The 14,223-nt window shown below is 43.4% G+C and overlaps 1 protein-coding gene across 1 annotated transcript; it reads left to right on the top strand.

Annotated features, from left to right (window-relative positions):
- Positions 1-1,425: 1,425 nt before the first annotated feature.
- On the top strand, positions 1,426-13,876 carry NOL7 (nucleolar protein 7). Its single transcript, XM_084850199.1, has 8 exons — positions 1,426-1,642; positions 6,273-6,333; positions 8,399-8,454; positions 9,055-9,086; positions 9,971-10,055; positions 11,480-11,601; positions 11,693-11,770; positions 12,865-13,876. The coding sequence occupies exons 1-8, from the start codon at positions 1,458-1,460 to the stop codon at positions 12,930-12,932; spliced, it is 687 nt and encodes a 228-aa protein (XP_084706325.1). The 5' UTR covers positions 1,426-1,457; the 3' UTR covers positions 12,933-13,876.
- The last annotated feature ends 347 nt before the right edge of the window (positions 13,877-14,223 follow it).

Below are 14,223 nucleotides of genomic sequence, written 5' to 3' on the forward strand. Positions count from 1 at the left end.
GTCTTACTAAGGTTGGTTCAGTTCTCAAAGATGCATGTGGGCTCCCCTCTCAATCTTGAGCAGCCGTGAAGAAATTCAGCATGAATTTCAGTTACCTTAAAGACTGATAAGATTTATTGTGGTATAAGCTTTTGCCATTGATGAGCTTGTTAGTCTTGAAAGATAAAACGAGCCTCTTATCTTTAAAAGTAAAGAAACCCTAAGGCGGCACCACAGACTGATGCCCTAAGGACAATCGCACTGGATCACAGTCTCCTGGCACCGGGTCAAATTGAGTAGCTTCTGGTGAGCAGGGCTGCCTTGTTTGTGCTATACGGACGGGGGGGGAAATACTTTGTATGTCTGTGGGTTGTACCGCTTTCATAAAAAACACTTGAAAAGTGTCAGCCTAGCCAAGTAACACACAAGCCGAACGTCCGATAGCAAATTGAAAGCCGCCATTGGTCCTGCATTGCAGCGGGATCGGGACCCTTGATTGCCACGTGACTGACCGGGATAAACTCCGCTTTCCCTTCTCGGTCCCTTAATAGAGGTACGACAAATATAGAGAGACATTCGACCTGTCTGGAAACAACCTCCGGCTTCCTTTCGATATTTCCCCCCTTAAGCAGAAGTGAAACAATGCAGGAATCCAGAATTTTAGCATAGCTGTGATTCGACAGCAGGGTGTCCCCTCAGAAAGAAAAGATGGCAACAAAGCTGCTTTCTAAATCAGGTCGTAGTGCGTGCGTGCGTTAACATTTAAGAGGTTGCCATCTTTTCGTCCATGCTGCGGATTAGGGCGAAGGGGCTTGGGTGGCTCACGATAGCCCCGTAACGTAGCGAACTTTTAATTTCGAAAGTTACAGGCGCGGCTGGCTTTGGGTTGCAGCCCCAAATCACCCCATACATAACATCCCTTAGATTGCAGCAGAAGTCATTCTACGTAAATTGCATCCTCTGCCACAATCCAGTAATTGCATGTAGAAGCCTTGCAATTTTAAGGGTTTAAAAAGTCAAGTTACATTTTCACATGAAACAATACCTAAGCCGTTATCTGGAAAGAGCAAACTCTGATCATCCAGTATATCTCTGTCTGGCTTACCTATACCAGCCTACCCCACCCCACCCCGGGGAAGTTCAAAAAATAGTTTCCAAAGTCAACCCGGAAGCTGATTTCCGTGGATTTCGGGATTTTTCTTAAGGATTGAAGGCAAAAGAAGGGGCCGGCAGAGGATGAGGCGGCTAGGTGGCATCACCGATGCAGTGAACGTGGGCTTGAGCACGCTCCGGGGGAGAGCGCAGGACAGGAAGGCCTGGCGTGCTGCGGTCCACGGGGTCACGAAGAGTCGGACGCGACTGAACGACGGAACAGCAGAGCAGCGCGCATTCTGTTCTGCGCGTGCGCCTGGTTCCCTTCCTCCCTCCGCCGGCTGCGTCCGGGTCACGGAATGTCAGCCGGAAGTTAAGTGGGGGAGATGGTGGCGCGGAAGCCTCGTGCTGTGCGGGGAGGAAAAGAAGCGGCGGAGGCTGCTCCTGACGCCCTCTCCTCAGCGGAGGCCCGTGACAGTGACAGTGACGAGGCTCCCGAGGAGGTGACCTTCGAGCATGCGCGGGTGGCGGCTGAGGAGGCGCGCCGCTTGGCGGGGGAGCGCGCACGCAGGTAATGCAAAGGGTGTGATCCCGCTAGCCCGTGACGAGAACACAGTGCGGCGCTTTTGCTTGGGGGGCGCAGCCACTCGTGCCGGGGAACGGGGGCCGCGGTGCTCGCACGCTGGCCGAGGCCCCCCCTTGCCCTCCCTGCCCTGGAGGTGGGGAGTGCTGCCGAGAGCGCTGCTGTGGCCACAGGAAGCCCCTCGGAGAGAAAGAGGCGGAGAGCGCGGAGTCCTCGACTTGAAGCAGCTGCAGCATTACGTTTTCTTACCCCGGCGCTTTCGTCCTCCCTCTTTGCAGCGCTGCAAATGGCCTTTCAGGCGTACTTCGTTACAGAAAGCGGCATTTGCTGTTGCTAAATAGGTCTGGGCTGCAAGAGGCCGTTTCTTTCTGTGGTAGGAAAATCGTAAGGTAATTTCCCCGGGAGCTTGAATAACTAGGACTCAAAGCGCGCAACCATGGAGCAACTAGCGTGGCTGTTTAGTCCTCTGGTGCTCCTTTAACGTAGGGAAACCAAGGGGTTTAGAATGGCCAACTTACTGTGTACAGGAGAGAAGATCCATTCTCCATACAGATCGAGTTAACATAAAGGAAATGGTTATTGTGATTCCACCCAGAGAGATTTTGGGTTCGATCCATACTTAGGCATACTTCAAATAAATCCATTAAAATCAATGGCATTTAAGGTAAGGTATATTTTGAATTTCTTTCAAAGGGAACTGCCAATAACATTTTAATTTCTTGGAAGAATTGGATAAAAATTTCGGGATTCATTGCCCCGTCAGAGGAGATAATGTCTGCCAACTTTCAGAATGATAGCTACAAGGGGTTTTGTGCAAGGGTGGCCTTGACATTTTGAGGCCTCCAAAAGAGGACATACTTATCTCCCTATGTTTCTTGTGGACCATTGTTCTGAAAATTACAGACAGCCTAGAGTTGTCCTTAAGTAAGAAAGCAGCAAAGTTTCAGAAGGATAGGTGCAGCAGTTCATGTGGAAGGGGGGTTCTCCAATTTGGGGGGAGGGGGTTATTTGCTTTCCCTTCCATTCTCACCTTCCCCAATAGTTTTTGGGTAAATTTGTATGAAAATACACAGGTCAATAGATGTGTCCCCCAGGCAAGAAACCTGCAAAGTTTCTGAAGGATATGCACGCATTCTAATTTAGAATTACTAGAATTTATTTACATTTCACCAATGTTAGCAGCACGGGAACATGGGTGGGAAGGTGCTATTGGACTCATGTCCTGCTTGTGGGTTTTGTATAGGCATCTGGTTGGCCACTGTGTGAACAGAATGCTGGACTAGATGGCCCTTGACTAGATGCAGCATGGCTCTTGTGTTTTTAAATATAGAGTGCCTCTGAGCATGTGCAGAATGTTTTTCTTTCGCCACTGGCACTTAGATTCTCCCCCTACTAATTCTGTTTCCCTCCATCCCTCCTCATCCTACGACCCTCCAAGAACTTTTCATAAAAACAGATATTTCGTGCAGCTCCTCTCTACGTCCTCCTTGTTATGCACAAGCTCTCATTGTGTCTTCCTCCTCATAACTTCATTTATGCCAAGACTTCACCAGGACTCAGCCAATGAGTCTGTTTTCAAAACTAGAGCTAAGTCATGGAGAAACTCTGGGCATGTACTAAGTGCCTTTCCCTCACCAGTGAAGACAGAGTTCATGCAAAAAAAAACCCAAAGCCACAAATGACAAAACACGCATAGGACTGAGCTGAAAGGGTAGTCAGTTCATTAGACGGAATTGGGTAGGCAGTGTATTAAGCTTGCAGTACCATGCTCACAACTCAGGACTTATTTCTGAGTAGACATGCCGAACATCAAGGTGCAAACCTCCCTGCAAAAGTAACTTGTGCTGGAATCCTATGCCCACTTTCCTGAGGGTAAGCCTCATTAAACATAATGGGACTTCTCAGTAGGCATACATAGGATTGCATAAATTAGCAATATTTATCTCCCCTCCACTTAAAAAACAAACTCCTGTTTTTTCATTAAGTCTTTCTGTTCATAGGAACATAGGAAGCTGTCTTATAATGGGTCAGACCCTGGGCCCATCTAGCCCAGAATTGTTGACACTGACTGGCAGCAGCAGCTCTCCAAAGTCTGAGGCAGTATTCTTTCGTAGCCTAGCCTTACCTGGAGTTGCTGGGGATTGAACCCGGGACCTTCTGCATGCCAAGCATGTGCTCTAGCACTGAGCTACAGCCCTTCCTATTGCTGGATAATGGCAACTGACCAACGAAATGGCCCCAGATTTGTTTCTCTGCGACCATGTGAACCCACTCTTCTCAAAGACTTGAGTGAGGAGAAAAACCAACCCTCTTGTCTGTTTGTATAAAGTCAAATACAGTTCAGAACTTCTGTTACCCATCAAAGAGAATTCTCCTTTAGAATTCCTGAAGATATGCTCTGGGTGGAATAAAGAAGAGAAAGACAGGGGAGGGGAGGGAAGAAGAAACGAAGAATGGTGATTGGAAATATGTGCAGGGGTAGGGGCAGAGAGAATTCCCTAAGCCAAGTGGCTCCTTTCAGAGAGGTAGTACTTCAGAGGAATTGAGGAGGCTGTGCAGGGTTTACGAGCATTACATGTACTTAAATGAACTTTATGAGGTGAGGTGGCTGAGGGCTTTTTCTAGCTTTTTTAAAACTGTAGAACCTATTTAAAAGCCCCAGCAGTTTTTCGGTCATGATACCACATAGTCCTAACCCTCCCCTTTGGGATTAGTTGAGTCCTACAGCTATTTAGGAGAAATTAAAGTGGAGGGGGGAAAGAAGTTTGTGGAGGCTGATTGGATCCTTTGCTGTACTGAAGCTACTAAGCTTCTGCAGAATCCAAAGGTTCCAGTCTGGGGCAGTAAAATCAGATGTGGTGTGAAATACCAGTATTTCACATGGAGCTCTTCTCTTCCTTCTCCGTCTTCAAAATTTCAGTGCAGGCAAGCTCCCAACAGTGGGCATGTAAGAGCAGAAAAGAAAAGTAGGGGGAGAGAGGTTTTTTGCACCTCAAAAAAACCCTACACCAGATATTAGGGATAGTAATCTCGTAATGGTCACCTTAAACACCTTCTGATTAGGATCTCTAATCCCCTGGATGACTTGACAGTTTTTACTTTTTTAGACTTTGAGAAAAGGAAACTTTATGCATGGCTAGCACAAAAGCCACTGGATCTGTCTGAAATTTGGTAGGTTCAGTCATCTCTATACGGGCTGCCAAGTCCCCAAATTCCATGCATGTATGTGGAAGCCCCCCCACTCCAATATAGCTCTTTGCTTTGACACATTTTCTTGAAAAAAGCAAATTTTACCAGTGGCTAGCACAAAAGCCACTGGACCTAACTGCCCGAAATTTGGCAAATTCGGTCAGCTCCATGCGGGCTACCAAGGCTCCAAATTTCATGAATTTATCATACAAACTAAGAAGGTTATGGCTGTTTGTGTTTTCCAATGCAAGTCAATGGGAAAATGTTAAAAAAAAAATGGCAATTAGGACAGCTCAAAAGTTCTGGGGCACAGCTCAAAAGATCCAGGGCCTGTGCCCAGGTGGGCCCTTTTCTTTGGCCCTTTGAGAGCCAGTGTGGTGTAGTGGCTAGAGTGCTGGACTGGGAGTTGGGAGATTCGGGTTCTAGTCCCCACTCGGCCATGGAAGCTCACTGGGTGACTTTGGGCCAATCACAGACTCTCAGCTCAACCCACCTCACAGGGTTGTTGTTGTGAGGATAAAATGGAGAAGCAGGAGGATTATGTATGCCGCCTTGAGTTCCTTGGAGGAAAAAAGGCGGGATATAAATGTAATAAATAAATAAATAAATTTTTCTAATGATGCCCCTGTGACTAAGTATAGATCTAGCCCTTTCAGTGTTATTTGTTCTATTGCCTAACTTAGCCAGGTGTTCTAGATGGGAGTGTACTGACACTGAGGTCTTTTTTGGCAGATTTTGCTCTGAAAGGTTGTTTACTGAAAGTAAATTTAAAGATGATTGATATTATAAAAATGTAGATACAATTTCTGAGTTCAGATAACAATATTTAAATGCTTCCCCTCCCCCTCTCCCTTAATGTGGACAGTTGTAACTTGTGATAATTAAATAAGCAGCCTCTTTTTCTCTCTACTGCTCTACTTAACTCAGAGATGTGAAACCTCCAGGCCACAGGCCAAATGTGAATGTCTGGGTAATACCTAGGCCATGCCCCCCAATGGCCCTGCTCCAGGTTATTAATATGGTTTACTCCATCCTCCAGCTACAAAGCTGATGGAAGGAAACTTGCACAAGTAGGGGAAAGAGAATGTCTAGATACGAATTTCTCCCTCCTCCCTCACCCCCTTGTTGCAAACTGAACCAAGGTAAGATTGCATCTGTAACTCTACCCACTGTAGGCTGTGTCACCACCCACATGGCTATGGCCACACTCACTGGTTGAATGCGGACCCCAACAGGATTTTGTTCAATGTAATGCAGGCCTTGATAGGAGAAAGGCTTCCCACCTCTGTCTCAACTATTTTCTTTAATCTTGTAAACAGACCGCAGCTTATACAAGTACCCATCATTCACTGTGAAGCAAATACACATTGATTTTTTTCTCCCTCCTTTCATTCCCCCATCTTTTTTGTTTTGTTTTTTGCTTTCTTAGAGAAAAGGCCATCTTGAAAGAAAAGAGACGACACAAAGAAGAACTGTTTAAGGAACAAAAGGTAATAATGTTGCATCTCCTTTTTCTGGTTCTGGAGGTTGCTTTATATGTTATGTTTTAGTATTACCAAAAATCTGCACACTGAAGATTTAACATTTAGATGTGTACCTGCTGCTCCTGCACTTGCATACCATAAAATGGAGATAATCTCTTCATGAACATTTAATCCCAATGCTACTCTATAGCATTTAATTGTATGAGAAAACTACGTATCTTAAGACACAAATGTATACGCAAACTGATTTTCCTGATTCTGGCAAATCTCAAAAGACATTTAGGTCTTTTTTTTTTTTTTAAGTGAAACATGACTCTTCTATTGTCTTTACTGAGATTGGACTTCTTACGTTGTCTTAGTTTGGACTTTTTATTTAAATTAACTAAATAAATAAGTGCAAACTACTGCATTTTATTAATGCAAACTTTTCCACTCTACTTGATTCATACTTTTATCTCCACAGAGTGGTTGATAACAGTAGGGATTAGGGAGCCTGGCAGGTGAAGCCAGGGACTCCCTGTGCTGCGCAATCTGCGTGCTGTACACAGTCCCTGTCAGGATGACAAGCCAGAGACCGGGCCAGTGCTGGGAGGAGCCAGCACCAGCCAAGTTGTTCTTCATGTCCCTTTCACCACCCCCGGTGCGCACAGGCACCTGACTTGGCTTGTGCTGGGAGGAGTGACTCCTCCCAGTGCTGGCTGAGTCTCTTTCTTTGTGCTGAGACACTAAAAAAGGCAAAGCCCGTTTATATTATCCAGCTCTCAGAGGGCCTTGGGGGGGGGGGGGAGATTTCCCCACAATCACCACCACCCACGCACCTCTTAACATAGTTCCCCATCCCTTATAGGATCCAGTATTAGCTCACTGCTGCTCCAAATTTTAGTAGCCCTCCAGCAAAAGTAATTTAAGTACCCATGTTGGATCCTTTCCATGTGCTGTTATATGCTCCCACAAATGAGCAAGGAAGGAAGCTGGATATAAGTATGTATATGTACACGTAAATATGTAAGGACGTAAGTGTTGTCATTCAGGATTAGACAAAAGTTCTATCTAGTACAGGGGTAGGTGACCTGGGACCATCCAGACGTTTGAACTACAACTCCCATTGGCCTCAGACAGAATAACCAATGATCAGGGTTCCAAAAATATCTGGAGTCCAAAACATCTGGAGGGCCGTGGGTTGCCTACTTTAGATCTAGTGCAGATGTCCTCCTAAAGCATCCATTCCTGAGCTGATGCCTTCTAAATGTGTCGGAATAGAGCTCCCATCATGGTGGGGGTTGTAGTCCAGTGCATCTAGAGGACACCAGGTTGGGGAAACAACAAATATTTATAACCCACCTATCATCATGACTTGTTTGTAAACTCCCTAGAACCATCTGGATGACCATTGTTTAGGAAATGTACTGGCTCTATTATATAGTGGTTGTATTATATTTTAATTTAATGTGATGTTGGTCTTTTGTATTTTAAAGTTTTATTATAATAATACATCATTATATTTTTATTTGAAACTTGAATTTTGTTCGGTGTGTTGAGTGGACTTGGTCTAAAAAGGCAGGTTATAAATATTTAAATTAATAAATCATGAAGGGCCTCCCCGCCCCCCTCCACTTTCCCCATGCCTGGAATTTTAATCTAGGACCTCTTAAACCCAAAGCAACAATCTTTTTGGAAAACAGGTTTCATGACGGAATAAAGTTCATTTAGTCTTTTCCCTTTTGTGGAAAAGACTAAATGAACTTTATTCTGTCATGAAACCTGTTTTCCCTCTCAAGATAAAACCTTGTTAGGGCGCAATCCTACACATGATTATACCAAAAAAAAAGTCCCACAACTCCCAGAATTCGCCAGCCAGTCATGCTGGCTGGAGCATGGTGGGAGTTGCGGGACATTTTTCTGTCTAATCGTGTGTAGGATTGCAACCTTAGATAACATTATCTTTCCATTCCCAAACATACATTAGTAACAAACTTTCATTTGAATGCTAGGTTTGTAATTAATGTTACATTGTCAGAGGGTAGTTTGATAATGATTATTTGGAAGTAATCTTAGCTTGGGTTCTTTTCAGAAAAGAAAGCTGCTTCCTGAAAACGTTTTAGAAGAGTTGGAGTCGACACATAATAGGTAAGCAAAGTATGTTCTGGTGCACAAATAAATGTTCCAGCTTCTTTTTGATTGAAGTGTGCTGCCTTTGACTGCATTCCAGAGAAATGTGACTAACTCCACCTAGCCTATAGAGCTTTTAACTTGTTTTTCCTAAAGAGCAACCCGAGATCCAAAAGCAGCTTGTGATATGACTAGGGGAGGGGTTGCTTGCTATTAATGAAGGAAGTACCTTAGGGTATATGCAAGTTTTTTGTGCATGCTTTAGAGAAAGCTGGATTATTCCCTATGCTTCAAAATGTCTTTGTTAATGGGTGGGGGACACCTCCAGAAGTTTGTATTTATCCAAATTAAGCTTCAAGCCTGCTGCACTGATAGTCTATTACAGACTAAAAAATACTTCCGTGTTCCTCAGGAGTATTCTGATGTAGTTTTTGAATTACATTATATGGGCAAGCACAGCTATTAAATATATTTGTAAAGTATGAGCGTGGTGATAAAAATTGCATGTATTTTAATTAACTCCATATTAATGTGTCACTACTGGATATATGAATAATTGCATATCAATATTCATTACTAAATGTCTTCCTAAATACAGCTTTGCTTTGCTTTCCATAGCAAAAACCAGCCATCTGGCACACCTGAGCAAGGTATGTGTAAAATTCTGTTCAATTTTATTGTGTGCTTTGTAGTATATCGTTATTTGGATCTACCAAACAATACAAATGAAATATTATATTGACCATTAATAGTAGAGATGTTACATTTTAGTGTTGTCTAATGCATCTTTTGGTGAAGGTACATATTTCCAAGAAAATATTGGAAGAATATCAGGTTTTAGCTATTTATCAATTTTTCTTCCAACAAAAAATATAGTAGAAATTATCTATTCATAATTCACAATTTTAGCACCGTAAGGGAGCAATCCTACCAGGATAGGCAGCCGCCTCCAAACTCGGAGGCGACTGCCTATCCAATGCAGGGCAGGAGAAACACAGAGGGGATCATCCCCTCCGCGCTTCAGCCGCCCTGCATTTGTGGCTAGGCAGCTGATTTTGGCTGTCTAGCTGCAGGAAGGCAGAGTGGGGGAAGTGGCTGCTGGATGACATGTTGGATGTGTCATACCAGCATTTCCACCTTCCCCGCCCCTGAACGCCCCATTTTTGCTGCTCTGCACTCCTCTTCCAAGCACAGGGTGTGGGGCCATTCTGAGCTGTCTGCGAGGCAGCGCAGGATGGGGGCAGAGGTTGGTTCCCAGAAACTGACGTATCCTATGGCCGTCTAGCCAGACTAGCAGCTGTAGGATTGCTCCCTAAATGTGCTGTTCCCAAAATTTGATATCCTTCTGGTACCAGGTATTTCTAGAGTCACTAGCTTTTGGTACACCTGCATTTGCAAATAGTTTCATTCCCCAAAAGTTATAAAATACTCTTGGATATTTGCAACTAGTTGAAACAAACATTTTAGTTCTGTAAGGTCTCTGCTGAGAGTAATTGTGAGGTGTAAAGTCTTCAGTGCATCAAATTATTTATAGATCAGAATGTTGAAGATGAATCTGAAAGTGAAAGTGGTAAAGAAGATACAAAGGAAGATGGTGAAGAAGAAATATTGGCAGCCAGGTATGCCTTAGCAGTTCTTATTTAGTATATCGTATTACTGTAACAAAAGTCCATTGATTCACTCTGACCTACTCTGTGAACACATCTGATTCCCCTACTGTTCCATGCCATATCATAAGCATTTATTTGGTGGCAAACATCAAACCAATCCATTAAACGCACTGTAGAGAGATACTATTACATATCAAATGTGTAAACTCCAGTATGCTCATCATGAAAGATTTGGATACAGTGGGCAGAATCCAGTGGGGCACTTATGCTCCCTTCCACAAGCAGTAGGTCCCACCAATTTCATTGCCTAAGGAGGACCCACAGCAAGGGAGATTTAGTGCTTCCTAGGAGAAGTCCCCAAACAAGCAGAAATGCTCATTTCTGGAAGGAGTCGGGTAAGTGAAGCTCCCTTGTGCAAGCTGTGCCGACCTGCCTTTCAGAAATTAGCATTTCCGCTCGTTTCAGGCTGCCCCAGGAGAGCTAAATCACTGTTCTGCAAGTGGTGGGGGCTGTTTGCATAACGGAATTGGTGGGGCGTAAGAGAATCAGCGGGGGCATAAGCGCCTCGTTGGATTCTGCCCAGTTCTACCCCATAGTCCAAGAGTAATGGGGAAAGTGCTGTGTTTTGCATAAAGAAGTTCCCAGGATGAGTCACTGGAATCTTCTGTTAAGAATACCAGGATTGTTCTTGGAAAGCCACAGCCAATCAGAATAGACTGTCTTTCCATCATGGGGTACCTTTATTTTTAGGACTGCTTATATCCCGCTTCATAGCCCCAAGAGACTCTTCATATGGCTGAAAAACTAACATGGTGTATTGTGAGCACCCATGCCTTTGGATGGTGAAGCTGTCTACGTACCTAGAAGAAAATTTCTCAAATTTTATTATAATGAAACACATTAAGGTTTCCATTGTAACATTCAATCTTATCTCGAGCCATGTCTGCAATGATGAAGAGTTGAAAATGCCACCACCATCATGGATATATGTGGCCACATATATATCATCCATGTAGAGGAATCCGTTTACACAAAGGGCACCTCTTTGTTGGCATGGAAGCATAAGCCTAAGGGCAGCCCCACATCCTTACAAAGCTGTTCTGTGTGGGGTGCCACCAGGTGTGAGCCAGGCATCTGAAGTATCACAACTTGTGGTAGCTAATCACTTCTGGTATATGAACAGCTAATTCTTCATTTTAAAGGGATTAATTTTGACTCTGAACATAAGTGAAAATAGGAGATCTTTATAGCACAAGTTATGGTAATAGGAAACTTTGATCAAATCTAAGGAATAAGATAAGATCAAAGCTTATTTGATCAAATCTAAGGAAGCTGAACATTGTTTGATCAAAACATAAATGTAGCTCTGCTCCAGTAAGATGTGGCATAACATATACTGCTAAGTATCTTCTAACCTTTTGCTTTATCATTAGGCTCCAAGACAGCTACATGGCTGTGCGGTTAAAAGATCAGGATTTAACCAACAGGCAGCAGCAAGAGGCCAAAAAGTTCATAGAAAGACACCTCTATGGAGCAGGCTGCAACCGAACTACTGGTAAAGTGGCTTTTGCTTAATGCATTTGTAGAACTTAGATTCGGCTACATGCATAACTAGATTAAATTACATTACACTTTTGTCTTTTCAGCAAACCAATATTTTTCTGTTGAAAACAAGAAAAGTGCAGTTAAAAAAGCAGCAGTCCAGTTTACAAATAAGTCTTGGGGTAAGTTTTTATGTTGCTCCTTTTTTGTGGTAGTGCAAAGAGGGTTGCAGGGGTGTGGATAAAGTCCCCTGATCCACATGGCAAACTGCTGTTCTGCGTGCCCTGCCCTAAGTGCCTGAAGTTCAGGCTTGGCTGTGGGTGACCTATCTTTTAAATGATAAGTGTTCAGAGAAACTGAAAACCTGTCCAGAAATCTGCTTGCTAAGTCTTTTTATGGCATTTATGCCAAAGGCTTCTTCACAAACAGCACTTTCCTTACATGGGAGTCTGAAGGAAAAGTGTATTAAAGGCAGAAGTGGTGAAACATGTTTATCGCAGGAGGGGTACACACTTTTTCACTGAATTGATATGATTAGGGAACTCGTGTACAAAATTGTCCCAAGATGTCTTGCTTCCTGACAGTAAGTAATGCCTATGGGTAGCTAGGCTGGGTTACTTCAGGCTGGTGGGGTTATTTGATACTGCTGATCCTGTGTATGGTACTTTAGTGCCCAAAGCACCTCATCCTTTCTAACACGTACATAGCCCTTTAAGGTAGAGAAGTATTTTCCAGATACTGCAGAGGAATGGGGCTGAGGCTGTGAGAATAGCGGCTTGCCTAAGGCCATTTGGTGTGTTCCTGGATGAGGTGAGACTTGAGGTCTGCCTTACAGCTCATGTACTTAGCTGTTACATTATATAGGGCCTTGCCTTTATGTAATAAAGGCAGGAATTTGTGGGATTCTAGTGGTCTTATCCTCTGCCCGAATGTTCAAATAAAATTCCTGTTAAGAGATTAGAAGTAGCCTTCTTTTTGGTAATGAAAGTAATCCAAGGATGTAATATGTGAATGGAAAGCTAAGGTTACATTATTTAATCCCCTCCTGTACAGGGGATTAAAAACCATAGACATCTCTGACAGTTCTTGGTGAATGGAGGTAGTGGCAGAGAGAGACCTTGAATGAGGTTGCTCCATCAGTGGCAAATCTGAGGGCTTGTTTCACAGGGACTCAGGGTGGCAGCTGGTGGTTAAACCACCTTAAGTCTGGTGTTGCTAGCTTCAGAATGGTTGACCTCTCAAGCACACATCAACTGCCTGTTTTCTTTTCCCCCAGGTAAAATGAAGAAACAAAAAGCTAAGCAATTTACAAAACATTGGGTTTCTTCAATGTTGACACGCTGACTACATTTTGATAACCAACCTGTTGCTTACTGTGCAGAAAAAATAGTTAATGGATTTGTTGTTTATATTGTGAAAAGCTGTGTTCAAGTATTCTTCTTACTCATGTTTAAAGAATGTTGTAATAGAGATTGTTACATTCAAGCTTTAAGGATAATGAGTATTGTATGTGCTGTTTGCTGGATACTGCTTAGTTCCTTGCCACCCAATGAAACTTTGTTTTAGGTCTTCTAAACAGTTTACTTGAGTATTCTTTCTCTTCCATGAAACCTACAGTAAACCTAACCGACTATGTTTTGAGTTGACAGAGGTGGGGCTCTTAAATGGATGATATATTATCCTTTCTTGCTGAAAGGCTGGTTTCACAAGCCAAATTGTGTAGATATTATAAAATGACTTTAACGTATTAAGCAGAGCTGTAGCTTGCTGAGGGCTTTTATGAGGTTTGTATCCTGCCCTTCCTCTAAGTCAGGGGTGTTGAACTTCAGCACTTTGGTCCCAATCCTGCCCTCTGGGGGTCCACATTCCCTTTACCATCAATCATTTGGTGGTTTCTTGGCTTTTGCAGTTTTTTCCCTATTCTAAAAGGTTGAAATGCCTTTCCTAAGGCTTACTTACTGGCAGTAAGAGGCTTAAGCTAAAATATGCTGATATTTTGGCCTGCTCCATTTTGCCTTTGGCCCCACCCACCACTAGGATGTGTGCCCTGAGAGCTTCTCCAGGGGAGGGATTGAAAGCGCTTGCAGAACTACAATTTGTACAGGAGGGCAGAACATGGTTGGGGGAGGGTCATTACTTTTTCAGAACCAGCTTTCATTTTAAAACTTCTAGGTCTTATGGATGCTAAGGATATGCTTGAGCATTACCTACTGAAATGTTGGTAGCTACAGCGATATAATCAAGATTAACTGCAACTTTAAAAAAAATAAATGAATTTGCTCAATTTACATTGATTACGGAATTCAGTACTCCTTGGCAGAGATTTTGCATAACCTAGGTGTAGCATTTGTTTTTTTAGCATGCACACAGTCCTGCTGGTGCAGAGCAGAGTAGGTACACTGTGAAAATTTTAAAAAAATTATTTGCTAACCAACCACACAGTGCTACTCCAGTCTTGATGTTATTAACTGAAGCCATCTTTTTTGAGACAGCCACAAAATCTAAACCCAGGCACCTCTGTCTGCCTCATCAAACGTTTTCCATCCTTTTAACACAAGCAAATCAGTCCCAGTCAGATGCAGGTAACATGACTATGTTCCAGCTAGGGATGGTGGAGAATTTCTCCCCGAAACTT

Source organism: Heloderma suspectum, chromosome 4, assembly GCF_057233095.1.
Source record: "Heloderma suspectum isolate Gila_16-S chromosome 4, 16-S_ref, whole genome shotgun sequence".
Classification (NCBI taxonomy): Eukaryota; Metazoa; Chordata; class Lepidosauria; order Squamata; family Helodermatidae; genus Heloderma; species Heloderma suspectum.